This window comes from Ascaphus truei, chromosome 7 (genome assembly GCF_040206685.1).
Source record: "Ascaphus truei isolate aAscTru1 chromosome 7, aAscTru1.hap1, whole genome shotgun sequence".
Lineage (NCBI taxonomy): Eukaryota > Metazoa > Chordata > Amphibia > Anura > Ascaphidae > Ascaphus > Ascaphus truei.
The window spans coordinates 103,204,194-103,219,426 of record NC_134489.1 but is presented as its reverse complement, the minus strand read 5'-3'; the positions used below and the strand labels follow the sequence as shown (position 1 = coordinate 103,219,426).

The 15,233-nt window shown below is 43.8% G+C and overlaps 1 protein-coding gene across 1 annotated transcript in view; it reads right to left on the bottom strand.

The window, feature by feature from the left end:
* MAP3K2 (mitogen-activated protein kinase kinase kinase 2) overlaps positions 1-15,233 on the bottom strand; it is a 41,988-nt gene extending 26,755 nt beyond the window's left edge. Inside the window, exons 1-5 of the mRNA XM_075609734.1 lie at positions 14,532-15,233; positions 9,726-9,796; positions 4,788-4,906; positions 4,349-4,389; positions 115-214 (exon numbers count right to left, since the gene is read on the bottom strand). Of these exons, the coding sequence (XP_075465849.1) occupies positions 115-214; positions 4,349-4,389; positions 4,788-4,906; positions 9,726-9,756 (291 nt within the window). The 5' untranslated portion in view covers positions 9,757-9,796; positions 14,532-15,233. The remainder of the gene's footprint in view (positions 1-114; positions 215-4,348; positions 4,390-4,787; positions 4,907-9,725; positions 9,797-14,531) is intronic.

The following is a 15,233-nucleotide window of genomic DNA, read 5'->3' as shown; positions in this document are numbered from 1 at the left end:
TGACAGATTATCTGACATGCGAAGTCGTGTTTGGGGAAAGTGATGCTTGGAAATCACTGCATTGTAATACGCTTTCTGACTTCTGAGCATTAAAGGATAATGGAAGAGTTTTACCTCATTATTGCTGTAGTGTAAGTCCATACACTGCCCAAAGGCGACCTTGGCTTTAGCGAAAAGGTCTTCCAGCAAAACGGGCCGGCAGAACTGCAGGATTCTGCAAACAAGGCGAAAAGGCCATTTCATTATCATCGAGAACAACGCAAAGAGTAATGTTGTGTTTGGATTTAACAAAAGCAAAGCAATGTATTTAGCCACTACTTAGGCAAGCAGCCTAGAAATTAGTATTACCTACGATTATACGAGGAGCTGCAACTCAAACGTTACTGCTTAAAATATAAACAGAATAAAAATATTCTGTGGGGAAAGGGGTACCGCTATAACAGGAGTGGGCAACTCCATTCCTCAAGGGCCACCAACAGGTCAGGTCTTCGACTGAGCCACTGATTGAGCCACCTGTACTGAAGCAGGGATATCCTGAAACCTGACCTGTTGGTGTCCCTTCAGGACTGAATTTGCCCATCCCGTTATAGCTGTACCCCTTTCTCCTCCCTCCTGAGCTATAATGTCTGCTTGACAATAAGAATTAGTTATTTCACTGTCAAGGGGCCTGCCGGGAAAGGGTTAATGTGTATGCCTACTTTGGGCCCAGAGGATGAGGGATACCTGCAAGCTGGTGTTATACGAGCAGCTTTGGACCAGAGCAGTAACAATGCTCATGTTGTTGCAGGTTCACAGGCCCAACAATATTCATTTTTGGGGCCAGAGATCTCAGTAACTCCTCACAGAAGAAACCAGGCACATACTACAGGGCAGCACAGTCATGCCTTCACATACTACAGGGCAGCACAGTCATGCCTTCACATACTACAGGGCAGCACAGTCATGCCTTCACATACTACAGGGCAGCACAGTCATGCCTTCACATACTACAGGGCAGCACAGTCATGCCTTCACATACTACAGGGCAGCACAGTCATGCCTTCACATACTACAGGGCAGCACAGTCATGCCTTCACATACTACAGGGCAGCACAGTCATGCCTTCACATACTACAGGGCAGCACAGTCATGCCTTCACATACTACAGGGCAGCACAGTCATGCCTTCACATACTACAGGGCAGCACAGTCATGCCTTCACATACTACAGGGCAGCACAGTCATGCCTTCACATACTACAGGGCAGCACAGTCATGCCTTCACATACTACAGGGCAGCACAGGCATGCCTTCACATACTACAGGGCAGCACAGTCATGCCTTCACATACTACAGGGCAGCACAGTCATGCCTTCACATACTACAGGGCAGCACAGTCATGCCTTCACATACTACAGGGCAGCACAGGCATGCCTTCACATACTACAGGGCAGCACAGTCATGCCTTCACATACTACAGGGCAGCACAGTCATGCCTTCACATACTACAGGGCAGCACAGTCATGCCTTCACATACTACAGGGCAGCACAGTCATGCCTTCACATACTACAGGGCAGCACAGTCATGCCTTCACATACTACAGGGCAGCACAGTCATGCCTTCACATACTACAGGGCAGCACAGTCATGCCTTCACATACTACAGGGCAGCACAGTCATGCCTTCACATACTACAGGGCAGCACAGGCATGCCTTCACATACTACAGGGCAGCACAGTCATGCCTTCACATACTACAGGGCAGCACAGTCATGCCTTCACATACTACAGGGCAGCACAGGCATGCCTTCACATACTACAGGGCAGCACAGGCATGCCTTCACATACTACAGGGCAGCACAGTCATGCCTTCACATACTACAGGGCAGCACATGCATGCCTTCACATACTACAGGGCAGCACAGTCATGCCTTCACATACTACAGGGCAGCACAGGCATGCCTTCACATACTACAGGGCAGCACATGCATGCCTTCACATACTACAGGGCAGCACAGTCATGCCTTCACATACTACAGGGCAGCACAGTCATGCCTTCACATACTACAGGGCAGCACAGTCATGCCTTCATCATGCCTTCACATACTACAGGGCAGCACAGGCATGCCTTCACATACTACAGGGCAGCACAGTCATGCCTTCACATACTACAGGGCAGCACATGCATGCCTTCACATACTACAGGGCAGCACAGGCATGCCTTCACATACTACAGGGCAGCACAGGCATGCCTTCACATACTACAGGGCAGCACAGTCATGCCTTCACATACTACAGGGCAGCACAGTCATGCCTTCACATACTACAGGGCAGCACAGTCATGCCTTCAGGTACAAGCTGCTTTAAAGCTGCAGTTCAGTCAATATCCTGCATGTGTGTTTTTTTTTTAATAAATCAGTTCTGTAGTAAGTAAAAACACTTTTAGCATTTTCTGTTTTTAAAAAAACAACTTTTAAAGACCAATTTTCTTGTATTCTATTTTAACAGCCATTTGCTAAGGCACTGCCCCTTCATGTCCTGTCACAAGCTCTGGCACACCCCTTTGTCAGCCCTGCCCTCCCTCTAGCACATGTCAGAAGCAGAAGAAAAACAGATCCCTTCACTAATTATGTCACCAAATTTCGCCGATCAATACATGGAGAACGAATTGACTGGCAGCTATACAGTTCTTTAGGCAATTAGAAATTGCACACATGAAACTATTGAAGTTAAAAAAATTAAAAAAAATTAAAAAAAATACTGAACTGCAACTTTAATGTGTGAGAAGATCTGAAAATATTCACGAAGTGTGTAAGGAAGATGTGTATGGGGGCAAACAGCCTGGGTACTTTGAAAATAAACTACTAAAAAACAGAATCCATGCTGTGAGAGACAAATAGCTTAGAGCAGGGGGCTCAAATCCAGTCTTCAAGCCCCCTCTTCACCTCCCACCCAACAGGTCAGCTGTTCAGGATACCCCAGCTTCATCACAGGTGGCTCAATCAGAGGCTCAGTCTTCGACAGAGCGTCTGATTAAGCCACCTGTGCTGAAACAGGGATATCCTGTAAACTTGACCTGTTTGGGGGGGGGGGGGGAATGGGTGGAGGATTGGGGTTGAGCACACTTCAATTCTGACTGTTATCGAGCAGGGAAATTAGTGTGAGAAGAATGAAGAATGTACATTTTTACCATGGAGCCAAACAAGTAAAAGAGTGGTCTGATTGAATCTGGGATGAGTGTGCATTCTAGGCAACACACACCACATTGATCCCAGAGGGCTGGTAAGAGAAACACATTCCTTATTCCATTTTATTGCACCTTTTATGACTAAAGAATTTCAGGACATATTTGTATAAGTGGTGCAAGACGATTACAGACTATTAGAAGTAACCCTTGGCCTCTGACACGGGACTGCAGTTTCGGTCTGTCATCAAAACCATTATTACAGTACATATGAGATAGTTCAGGTTATACTTTTCTCTGGAGTCTGACTCGGCCTCATGAGAGCCTTCAGTGACTGGTATGCCAATATATAGAACATTATATGACTGAGTGAATTAATATAACTAGTGCAGGGGTGGCCAACTCCAGTCCTCAAGGACCACCAACAGGTTAGGATTTAAGGATATCCCTGCTTCAGCATAGGTGGCTCAGTCTTTGACTGCACTCCGTGCTGAAACAGGGTTATCCTTAAAACATGACCTGTTGGTGGCCCTTGAGGACTGGAGTTGGCCATTCCTGCTCTACACCAATAAGGACATAGTAGTGCTGAAAGCTTTAATCTAGCTCAACTAAAACAAAACCACTATAAAGAAACATTTCTGGCAAAGGCAGACACTGCAAAAGCTTGTGGCGTTCTGAAGTGCTGGGGAAAAAAATATTATGCTAAATATTTACTAGAGAGCAGCAGCATAATAACCAACTGAGCTCAACAACACCACACTGTGATTGAAGCACAGTAGGATTGCTGTGAATATGGGTAAGAAGCCACCAGGGGAAGGCAAAGGGCAGATTAAAGACTTGGCAAGGACGTATGTCTGAGCCGTTATAAACCAAAAAACAGCCGCTTTGGAGTTTTATTATACCCGGCATCACGCACATTTTTGTGACGTGCAAAAGCTTTTTGTTTTTTTGTTTTTTGCTGCTCCCAACAAAAATTTAAACACAGATTCTGACACTGATGTACAGAATAATCAGTTACAAAATATGGATTCAGCCACCTGTGCACAATCTGCCATACATAACATTTGCTTGTAATCCTTAATGTCATATCGGTGCTTTCCTGAACCACTCCATGGGGATTCCAATAGAGATATTCAATGACAGTGTTACAACGAGAAAAAAGTTAATACCCTTCATTTCACGCCTCACCTTTTCTCCCCTCGATGCTCAAATTTGACACGAACGTCATTCTGCAAAGAAAATAAATATAAGATAAGACGGGCCAGCATGCAAACAAGTGGAAATGCCATGAAAACGTTAAAAAGAAATAGCCACAAAACAGCAGTGTAACACTACTTCTCAATAATAAACATTGGAGGTGCCGAGAAGAGCAGGTTCACATATACAACTTTGATAGTCATCATAATTATGATCCCCATGGGGCCTCAAATGGTGGAAACTTAAGTTACTTGTCTCTTAGAGAAATGGCTGCGTTATCAGCAATCAGCACCATTGTAATGCAAAGAGGTTTATGGAAGAACATTATTTTTAATACAGGGACACTCAACTGATTATGTATGCAATTAAGAAAAAAGGACTACTATTCAGGCCCCTGTGTAACTGAAGCGTGCCCATTTTCATGCTTTACCTGCTTTTTGGGAGAGGTGGATTTTGACTTGCCAGTTTCCTGCGGAGACAGAGCAGGTCTGCTGGCTTTGTGCAGAACAGCCAGATCCTGCATGATCGAGTTCAAAGCCTGCTGCTCATCTGCAAGGGGAAAGCGCAATGTACATTAATGGCGCCATATAAATAAAGACATACAATACAATAGTAGTGTGAGCGCGTTTCAATATTATATATAGTACTTTCAGTGCTTTGCAGCTGGGATTCACTGATCCAGTGATACGACTCCCACTTAATGACACATCTAGTGATTATTGGAGAGATTTCACTTTTTAAACTGTCGAAAGCGTAATAAAGTAAAATCCACACATCTCTAGCAAACACAGCACGGCGGCCACTACAGTCATCTCCAATAAGAGAGCAACCTTAAAAAAAGAAGAAATATGCTAAGAAATAACTTTCTTAATGTGCAGAAACACCAAAGATCGCTATTTGGTGGGCTGAAGTGTCACCGAGCGCTGTCACATTTTCCTAGTATGACGATTTCCTTTACAATAAATGATGTGGCAGTGTTTGCCCGCGGCTGTGTTGATTCACAAAGCTAAATATGAAGGTTTGTACTATTATTTTCTTGAAAAGGCTGATCAGATTCATAAACCATTTCCCCCGAAAATCAACCATGAAACAGCATGCTAAACATTCGTGCGGCGCGGTTTCCCAACTCGGCCACGGCATTATGTCATGATTGCTCTGCCGCTTCCTTGGCCGCCGTGCAGGTGGATGACCTTAGCGATGAGGTAACCAAAACAAACGCTATTTCCCATACTGTGGAAATAGACATGGAATTCAAGTCTGTCCAAACTGTACGAAGCATGAGACATGACATCATGTGTTTGTACACTGAAATCCTTGCGGACGTTTATTTATTCTGCTCAAACAATAGTAGCTTTTGAATTCCCCTCCAACAAGCTCATTGTTATGATGCCCCATATTCTGGGCTGAATGAAGCTTCCATTCTACGTCTTTTTTAATGCTATTTGAGACCTTTCACAAGCCAGACACGTTTATGCAACAGGAGCTGCATGTGCATTTGAATGACAGGTCAGGATCAGACCGTTAATTTGCCTGCTCAGAAACAAAGTAGTTCTTCGGTCCATCTTCAATTTGATTACTTGTCATCCCTTTAGATCCGGGGTAGTTAACTCCAGTCCTCAAGGGCCACCAACAGGCCAGGTATTAGGGATATCCCTGCTTCAGCACAGGTAGTACAGTCAAAGACTGAGCCACTGATTGAGCCACCTGTGCTGAAGCAGGAATATCCGTTGTGTGTGTGTGTGTGTGTGTGTGTGTGTGTGTGTGTGTGTGTGTGTGTGTGTGTGTGTGTGTGTGTGTGTGTGTGTGTGTGTGTGTGTGTGTGTCACAGCAATCAATATAAAATGCTAATTATTTTTGGAACCCTAAAAATTGAAGAGGGGTAAAACGGGAGTGGAAATAAAACAGTTTGTTTAATGTAGAACAGATGGTGAATGCCATGATGCAGCACGCTCGTCATTGCCAATGGGGCTTGCTCAGCTGGCTGAGCGTTGCTTTCTAGGGTGGATTCCTCCGGTTTAAGGCTACAAAAAGAGAGTACCCCTTAAGATATTGTTGCAGAGCACGTGTTTAATGAAATCATGAAGCCTGAAATGAGCATGGCCCATATAGTGGACCACAAAATGAAATAGCTGTGATGGTGCATCTGCTAGCACCTCTGGCTCTGCGTCCTGGTGCAGGGTCGCGGTCCAATAGTTTGGTGACGTCACTGGGGGCAGAGCGACAGCTACAAATGCCGGCCAAGTCGGGCTATCAGAGCTAAACACTGAAGGAACAAAAGGGAAGCCCGTGTACTTAAGGATCGCCCAAATACTTGCTTACTACCCAAGTACATATTTTTTACAATTGTTTGGAGATTCTTTTGCGCTTGTTTCGGACCATATTCTCTACTGTTGGTGCTAGGAGCATAAGCCACCAATTATTAAGTGCACCAATAACAGAGGACTTCCAATTATTTACTGATGCCACTACTGCCAATCATAGGACTATCTCTTTGTAATCATTTCATATTATTCAGTTTATATTGCTATATATTAATGTATTTGATTTTTCTGATTTATAATATCCAGCTTTTGTTTGATTTGTCATACGATCACTATCATTTCATCTGTTATATCCAGGTCTTGCTCATTATTACTTTCACTCATTCACCAGCTCATTTACATTAAATGTGTGTGGAGGAATGCACATGTACTCATACCAGTAAGTAACTACTCATACCAGTAAATAACTACTCATACCAGTAAATAACTACTCATACCAGTAAATAACTACTCATACCAGTAAATAACTACTCATACCAGTAGATATGTGTAAATAGAGTCGGCGTGCGTTTCATGAGACACGAGTTACCAATAGTGGGAAAAGGCCAGTCATGAAAGCTGTTCAAGATAGGATTCCTGAACAGAACTGCTTGCAACAAAATGAAGATGCGGGAGCAGCCGGGGCGCGGAGATGCGGGAGCAGCCGGGGCGCGGAGATGCGGGAGCAGCCGGGGCGCGGAGATGCGGGAGCAGCCGGGGCGCGGAGATGCGGGAGCAGCCGGGGCGCGGAGATGCGGGAGCAGCCGGGGCGCGGAGATGCGTTTAGGAAAGCCATTACACTTACATCACTAAAGCCTTGTTTAAAAACAAATACATTCACTTGGGCATTATACACTTCTGTCTTTCGGCGAGTAAAATAATACCATAAGCGCACTGCTCTGTGAAAGGGTTTACAACACTTGCACAACCAAACTTTGATCACATGACAGACACCCCACTGACTTCTGTTCAGGTCATGATTTAAATGTTAATCATGACGTTTCTAAAAAGTGCATAACCACTTACATGGCACAGCTCAATTAAAGCTGCATAACAGAAGAGACCCGTTTCTACAAAATCAAATGATCAGGGCTCAATGACAAGAATGTTCCACGGCCAAGCCGAACCCACAAGTGCTATCAAATAAAAGGTTCTCCATGCACCTCCTTCTGACAGATCATCGGCCGCACAGAGTTTTAGAACGGTACAGTAAGGGCACTAGTTGTACAGATGATGCATTTTAGACGATGAGAAAGACTTGGCAAGAAAATATAATGTACTTTATTTTTTACAATAGTTGGAGATAGCAAATCTCGCACACACTGTGCAGCCTTTTACAGATTTATACCCTTTAAGTAAACCGTTTTTGAATTCCTTATTGCTCTCTTTGTTTTTTGGTATATTTATGGTGTCTTAGCTTGTGCGTTTTTTTTATTTTATTATTATTATTATTATTATTAAAGGATGTATTTTTCTTTGTTCTGCGTCATATCACTTCAAGAACTGGAAGAAGCAGGTAGCAAACCCCACATGACCCCATTTCTAGCGGTCGGCTTCCTGAGCACCTCGTTCTTGTCACACAGATATCAGTAAGCAGCAGCTTTCAAGTTCTGGTTGATCTGAGATGAGCAGTAATTGGATGGAGATTCTCAAACACATCAATGAACTTCTACTTATTTTGTAACTAAACTCCATGTTCCAGTGCACTTGCTATCCTGCTTTAAGGATAAGAAAAACCTACAGATGCTCAGCTCACATTCACCAAACTCACAACATTAGTTAATCCCCTTTGGGTTTACATTGAAACAGATGGGAGGTACACAAGGAGCATTTGACTGTATTTATAAATTTGAAACAGACATTTTTCGGGATTTCCTCTAATAATTATTGACACAAAGTACATTATTCAAAGTAAAATGATCCCAGCTGCAAATACACAAGACTCTCCGTGCAGGTGTAAGATTACTACTATGCCCAGAAAAGGGCATATTAGAAAATCATCTGCTATTAGTTCCCTTAACACGATTAAAAAAAAGGAAAAATAAAAAAGATGAAATAGAATATGATGACGTACTAGCAGTAAAATGCTCTTATTTACCATAAAGTCTGTCTTGAATTATTTAAATGGTAAAGCAACTGTGTATTAAGCCTTCAGAGCTATGACAGTGTGTACGCTGTACATCAAGAAAAGTGCCACCCCAGGGGCCTTTAGGATGTATACTGTACGTCATTGGCCTTTGCTACTTTTTATGGGGCTGTACGCCATCACATAACACACTGAAGCCCTTCTCCCCCCCTAGTTACACTCGGCCGGCAGCCAGAACAGAGAACTGATCATATGATCAATCAGAAGAGCAGTCACGTGATCAGGAAGTGGTGGAGGGTCCGTTGACACACAGGTGGTACAATCTGTCACCGAAGGGGTTAAACTAATATGCCAACATTACACTACGTGCAATTCTAATTTAACGAGAACATTAAAATGATTCCAAATGTCTAGCAGTGTCCTCCCTGGAGTACCACGCAACTTGTGCATGTGCTCGAAATGTATTTCAACATATTTCAACACATTGAAGTCCACACCAGCAACAACCGGCTCAAATGTCTCCTGTGCCAGAGAGTCTCCATTCTACGGCAGTGTCCCTTCCTGGCAGGGAGAAGAGGATTTTGCAGAACATTCAAGGTCTCCCTTTGCCTTGTCATTTAGCCCCATTGCATGTCATTTACTTACCTTGGATTGTCATTTTGTAAAGCGCTGCATACATTGCTGGCACTACATAAATATGATTATTAATACATTCTCTACTGCAGCAAGGTTAGAAACACAGGGGAAACAAACCTTGCTAATCCATTAAAAAGCACAGATTGCATTCCAACACTACAGAAATGTCAATCAGACAAGCAGTGTTTGGGATCATAGTACATCGTTAATCTCTTCCCCCCACCCCCAATACCATAACTTTGTGTGCTCCAATGGATGGAATTCAGCTTTCGTAGAATGACAAATTAAATGCAAACAAATACTATTTATATATGTATGAAACTACATGGTAAAAAGAAGACCTTACCCATGATGGCAGCCAGATTATTGATGCGCATTCAGGGAGATGACTCTCCCATGGATAATTCCTTATTTTTCCTGAAAGAGAAACAAAACATAATAAAAAAATCACGGAAAAAAAACCCTACTGTACTGAATATTACAATAACTCCATAAAACCCTGCAGTGCTTTATTATCAACGTCTTTCCCAGCGTGCAACACCTTTTGTTGGAATATCAAAGCCCCAGATCTGCAGAAGCTTTTGTGGTTTGGAAGTTCGTAACCACAACACATACAAAAGAAAGATGTTGGTCTACATGAAAAATGACAACCTGAAAGAGAGCTGGTATTTTCAGCGATTAGATCGATAGAATCGTGTACCACAGGCACATGGGACACATGGAACCCATTAAACAAGCTGGGCATTTAAAGCATGTGGACTGCTCTTAAGACCTGCCTTGTATTTGAACAAATAATAAACATGGTCTTACCATCTGCATGGCAAACGAATCTAAATGTTTCCATACATTCCTGAAACATATTTCACAAAGACCTCAAGGGGGAGTAAAAGATTAGAAGCCAATGGATTTATGAGGGGGCGAAAAACAGGTATGAAAGCTTTCAAACTAGTCAGACTTGAAATACTGGAATATTACAGAAAGTAGCTAACAAATAAGATTTCTGTCTCAAATGATTTGGTTCAGCTCCCAACCAATGCCAAAAAAGCTCAGAAAGACTGGTTCCTTAGTGTTTCTTAATTTGATAAGAGTTCTATAAAAAGGTCCAGTAGTATACAAAGGGGGATATTCACTAAACACCAATGTGAGGTATAGGACCGAGATCCAGCTTTAACTGCCATTCAAGCCTATGGCCATTAACGCAGCATAGGGGTGTGATACTCCTCATTGGCACATTGTAAATCCCGGCGTTAGAAAGATACAAACAGACCCACCAGTTCTACCTACTCATGCAGAAGAACATTAAGGCCCAGATCCACAAAGGGTGCTACGCTTTAGCACGCATTTCCTTACATACATATGAATGGGAGGAAAGGGGGACGAAAGCTAACCACCCTTTTTTGATCGGGGCTTAAGTGCAGACAGGAGAAAAGAAAATTGAGGCAGCAAACAAGCAGGACTTCCCGACCCAATTTAAAAATAAAACATACTAAAGTATAAATCAGTACTTAATAGGATAATATGCAATACTTTTTAAGTATTGTCCTATGGTGAAAAGGGCTCTCAAAAAAGGTTATGGACGCTAAAAAAGAATTAGAGTTGTTGACTAGGGTCTACTTTCTATCTTTATTAAATAGAAAAATTAGTGTACAAAAAGCGCTACTACCACCAAATGATATACTAAGAATAATAAATGAATGATTGAAAAATATATATAAAAAACAACAATGAATAAAGTCCAATGAGATAGTCCTGTGATATTGGTCGAAAAGCAGCCTAAAAAGTCCACTGGGTGTCTAATGTCCAGTATAGAATGCAAAACAAACAGCCCTCTCTGGCGCTGGGATATAGACAGGCACGATGGGGCTAGGATGGTGAAAAAGCTTGGATCTCTAAAATGACGTGACCTTAGGAGGAGACAAAAATAACATACACACTACTACAGTAGTGCATTATCCTAGGATATGAACTGATAAGCAAGGTAAACAAAGGCAAAGGATTTAATAATATTAAAAATGAGTAAAAAGAGTAAAAATACACGTGAGCACACGCAACGGGCTCACAGCAAATGACAACAATGGGTAATGGTCTTAGTGACTGGTGTCAAACCCACCTCCGTCGTGGGTAAAAATTGTAGTGTGTACGTTATTTTTGTCTCCTTCTCCTAAGGTCACATCATTTTAGAGATCCAAGCTTTTTCACCATCCTAGCCCCATCGTGCCTTTCTATCGTTATTGCCCTGTCCTTCATCTAAGTAGACGCACGAATGGGAAAAGACAGAAGGAACAAGGAAAATGGATTTCATTTTACAGTGCCCTGGAAGCAGTGGACAGAATAGCCATTTGCAAGTGGATATTACAGACATGGGGGGAACACTATATCAACGGCAGCTATTACAAGATCGTGAGGTAAAAACCCATATAAACAGCAGGTTATATGGTAAATACAACAATATGAAAGAATTAGCTCAACATGTCTAACTGTAGATAATCACATTTTGGCAAACAAGTCAAACTCTCAAACGCACACAAGTATCTTTTCCAGATTATATGGATCAGTGAAAAGACGTGTGTGGTCTTGAAATTTTGCCTGTCAGCAAAAAAAAACTATCAAATTCACCTAACCATCTAATGTTTAAGAGGCAAGCTTTCAAGTCCATACAGGCCGGAAAGCTTGCATTTATTTAGATAATATAGCCAATTAAAGAAGCAGTGCCTGGGTGTTTTTACATTTAATTTTTTCCCCCCTTCAATATGTGCATCAATTCAAACTAGACAATTATAAGTAATTAGCTAAATTGCTGATTGATCTGCAAAGATTCGGCTCAGGGGTTTCAGTAATTGGCTGTCAGTAATGCAGAAGAGGACCAAAGATGCAAACTTATGTGGGGAAGATCATGTGACCAGGCAGTCACTAGATACAATTGGTGCACTGCTAGAGAGAGGGCAGGGCTCAAAAAGGGGTGTGCCAGAGCCTGGTTCAGAAAAGGAAGGGGATGTGACTTTGTAAATAGTTGCTATAGAAACAAAAATGCTTGTTACATTATAATACATTTAAAAAAAACTCAATTACATTTTTAATTTATTTAAATGCTACAAGTATTTTCTCATAGTTCTGAACGGATTTATTACAAATAACACACATAGGATATTGCTTGGTCTGCAGCTTTATGGTGTTTTGGAATTTTAGAAAGATTACATACAAATGTTTTGCTTCTACGTTGTTAAGATAGCTCTGCAAAGATTGCCATGGGTTGCAAGAACAGTTCTATTCCGACAGTAAAGTAAGCTCACTACTCTAAATGATATCTGCTAGATTAATCTTCTTGCTGTTGGGCTGGATCTCAAAGCAATGGAAGGCAATGTGTCCTGCTGGCAGCGAGTTTATCACCAAGTCTGTACAGCATGTAACAGTAAATTTGAATCAAGGACTAGTACATGAGATCTTTGATTTAATTTAAAAAAAAAAAAAACACATTTGAGAAAAAGTTTATATGCAATCAGGCAAAAAGAAAACAACCTTGAAATGGATCGACTGAAGCTTGCATTGTATATGAAATAATAATTTAACCTATTGGCACGCATGTAGCACCCTTATAACACACTCAGCACTCGCCATGTATCACCACTAACAAGGCTTTCATCATGTACCTTCTAAAATAACACTTACTTGTGACACATTGCAAACGTGGCAAAAATTCACAATTCCATCTTTGTGGGTCTCAAAGATTTGACATCATTTTTGTAGATTAGGACTAAATGGTCCTTTTTCATCCCTACATTTCACGGTTTCATATTAAAACATAAGGAGAAGCCAACACCAAGGCTTTCCTTCCAAACATGGCAACGGTTATTTCATGTTGGATTACATACTGTATGTAGAAATTGATGGCTCAAGATTTCTTAGAATAGCGCAGTTTGTGTTGGGACACACAATGCCCATTTCAAATAAATTGACAAGAGGTTGGTCACGTGTGCCACTAGTAAACATTATTTAATTATTAAACTGTACACTAAAATGAGGAAGTTACGGACAGAAATGCCCTCTTGCACTGGAAGAGACGACATTTCAGCACTTACAATACATGATACACAAATAATAGCACGAGTGGAAACTTCAGATTTCAAAATTCCCCGTGCTGCCTATAGGATAACATAACAATCCTGTATGAAAAGTACTATAAAAAGATAACACTTATAACACTGCATTAGGTGATAAAGAAACGGGTACTGTAAAACAAAGTCCCACTCAAAGATTCAAGTTAAAAAGACCCGGCCCAAATATATTGAGAAAGCAAATGTTTAGGTCCGTGCAATGACATTCACGCGGTGTTAACCCTTTAATTGTGATTGTCACAGCTAAAGGCAGAATCTTCAGTAAAGAAATGGGAGTTGTAATATAGCAAAGACACACTGTATAAATGGTATGAGAGCAGCAGAGTGACAGGGACAGCGTGGGCATTGGGGCTGTCAGTACTCAGATACATCAATGTCTGTCTACAGCGAAGGAATGTTTTACTTTTAGAAGAGTAAATCCACTTAGTAACGGTTAAAATAAATATATATTTTCTGTTCTATAATAGTATCTGGAAGATATAACGAGATATCCGTCAGCAGGATAAATAGTATAAGGACATGTGTCGTCACCGGGCCAGAGGTGCAGGGGGGCCATGAGGTGTCACCGGGCCAGAGGTGCAGGGGGGCCATGAGGTGTCACCGGGCCAGAGGTGCAGGGGGGCCATGAGGTGTCACCGGGCCAGAGGTGCAGGGGGTCCATGAGGTGTCACCGGGCCAGAGGTGCAGGGGGGCCATGAGGTGTCACCGGGCCAGAGGTGCAGGGGGGCCATGAGTCGTCACCGTGCCAGAGATGTGGGGGCCCATGAGGTGTCACCAGGCCAGAGGGGCCTTGAGGTGTTCCCAGGCCAGAGAGGCCATGAGGTGTCACCGGGTCAGAGGTGCAGGGGGGCCATGAGGTATTACCGGGCCAGAGGTGCAATGAGGTGTCACCAGGCTAGAGGTGCAGGGGGGCCATGAGGTGACACTGGGATGACAGACGTTTGAAGTGACAGCATGGAAGACACAAATCTCAGGTGTCTTTTGGATGTCGGTTACACAAACCTAACCGCCCCCGAGATCAGCACACGAGTGACACTCACCTGTACGAACAGAAACAGGAGCGATGGAGTCCGGGGATGCACAGGTCCCAGCACCGGGAAGGGGGGGGGGGGGTGCACAGGTCCCAGCACCGGGAAGGGGGGGATGCACAGGTCCCAGCACCGGGGAGGGGGGGGGATGCACAGGTCCAGCACCGGGGAGGGGGGGGATGCACCGGGGAAAGGGATGCACAGGTTTCGGAGCGGAGGGTGCTGCGGACACTTCCAAGGAGGAGACCAACAGGCCCCCCGGTCTCCCCCCGGTATGAGGCCCCGGTCTCCCCCCGGTATGAGGCCCCGGTCTCCCCCCGGTATGAGGCCCCGGTCCTCTGTGTCCCGCCTGCCTCCTCCCCCGCCCCCAGCCCGCTCCGCCCGGGGGCGGGGGGGTCACAGGCCTTGGGGGAGTGGCAGTATGTCTGCGGGCCGGTGGCCGGTCACATGGAGGCGCAGCGGGGCTCCCGTCAGTCTCCCGGTCACAAAATGGCGCCCATCCCGAATCCGCCGCGACCAGAGAGAGAGCCCAGGAGCCGCCAACACACGCAGGCCCTCTTCCGTGCGCCGGGGAGCGGGCCCCTCAGGACCCGAGACTTCAGGCTACGGCACGAGCGCACGGGACGGCGGAAACACACCGAGACCGTACGCAGCGCCGTAACGTCAGAACGGGGCGGGGCGGAACGACGTCAAGTGAGAGTGGGCGGGGCAGAG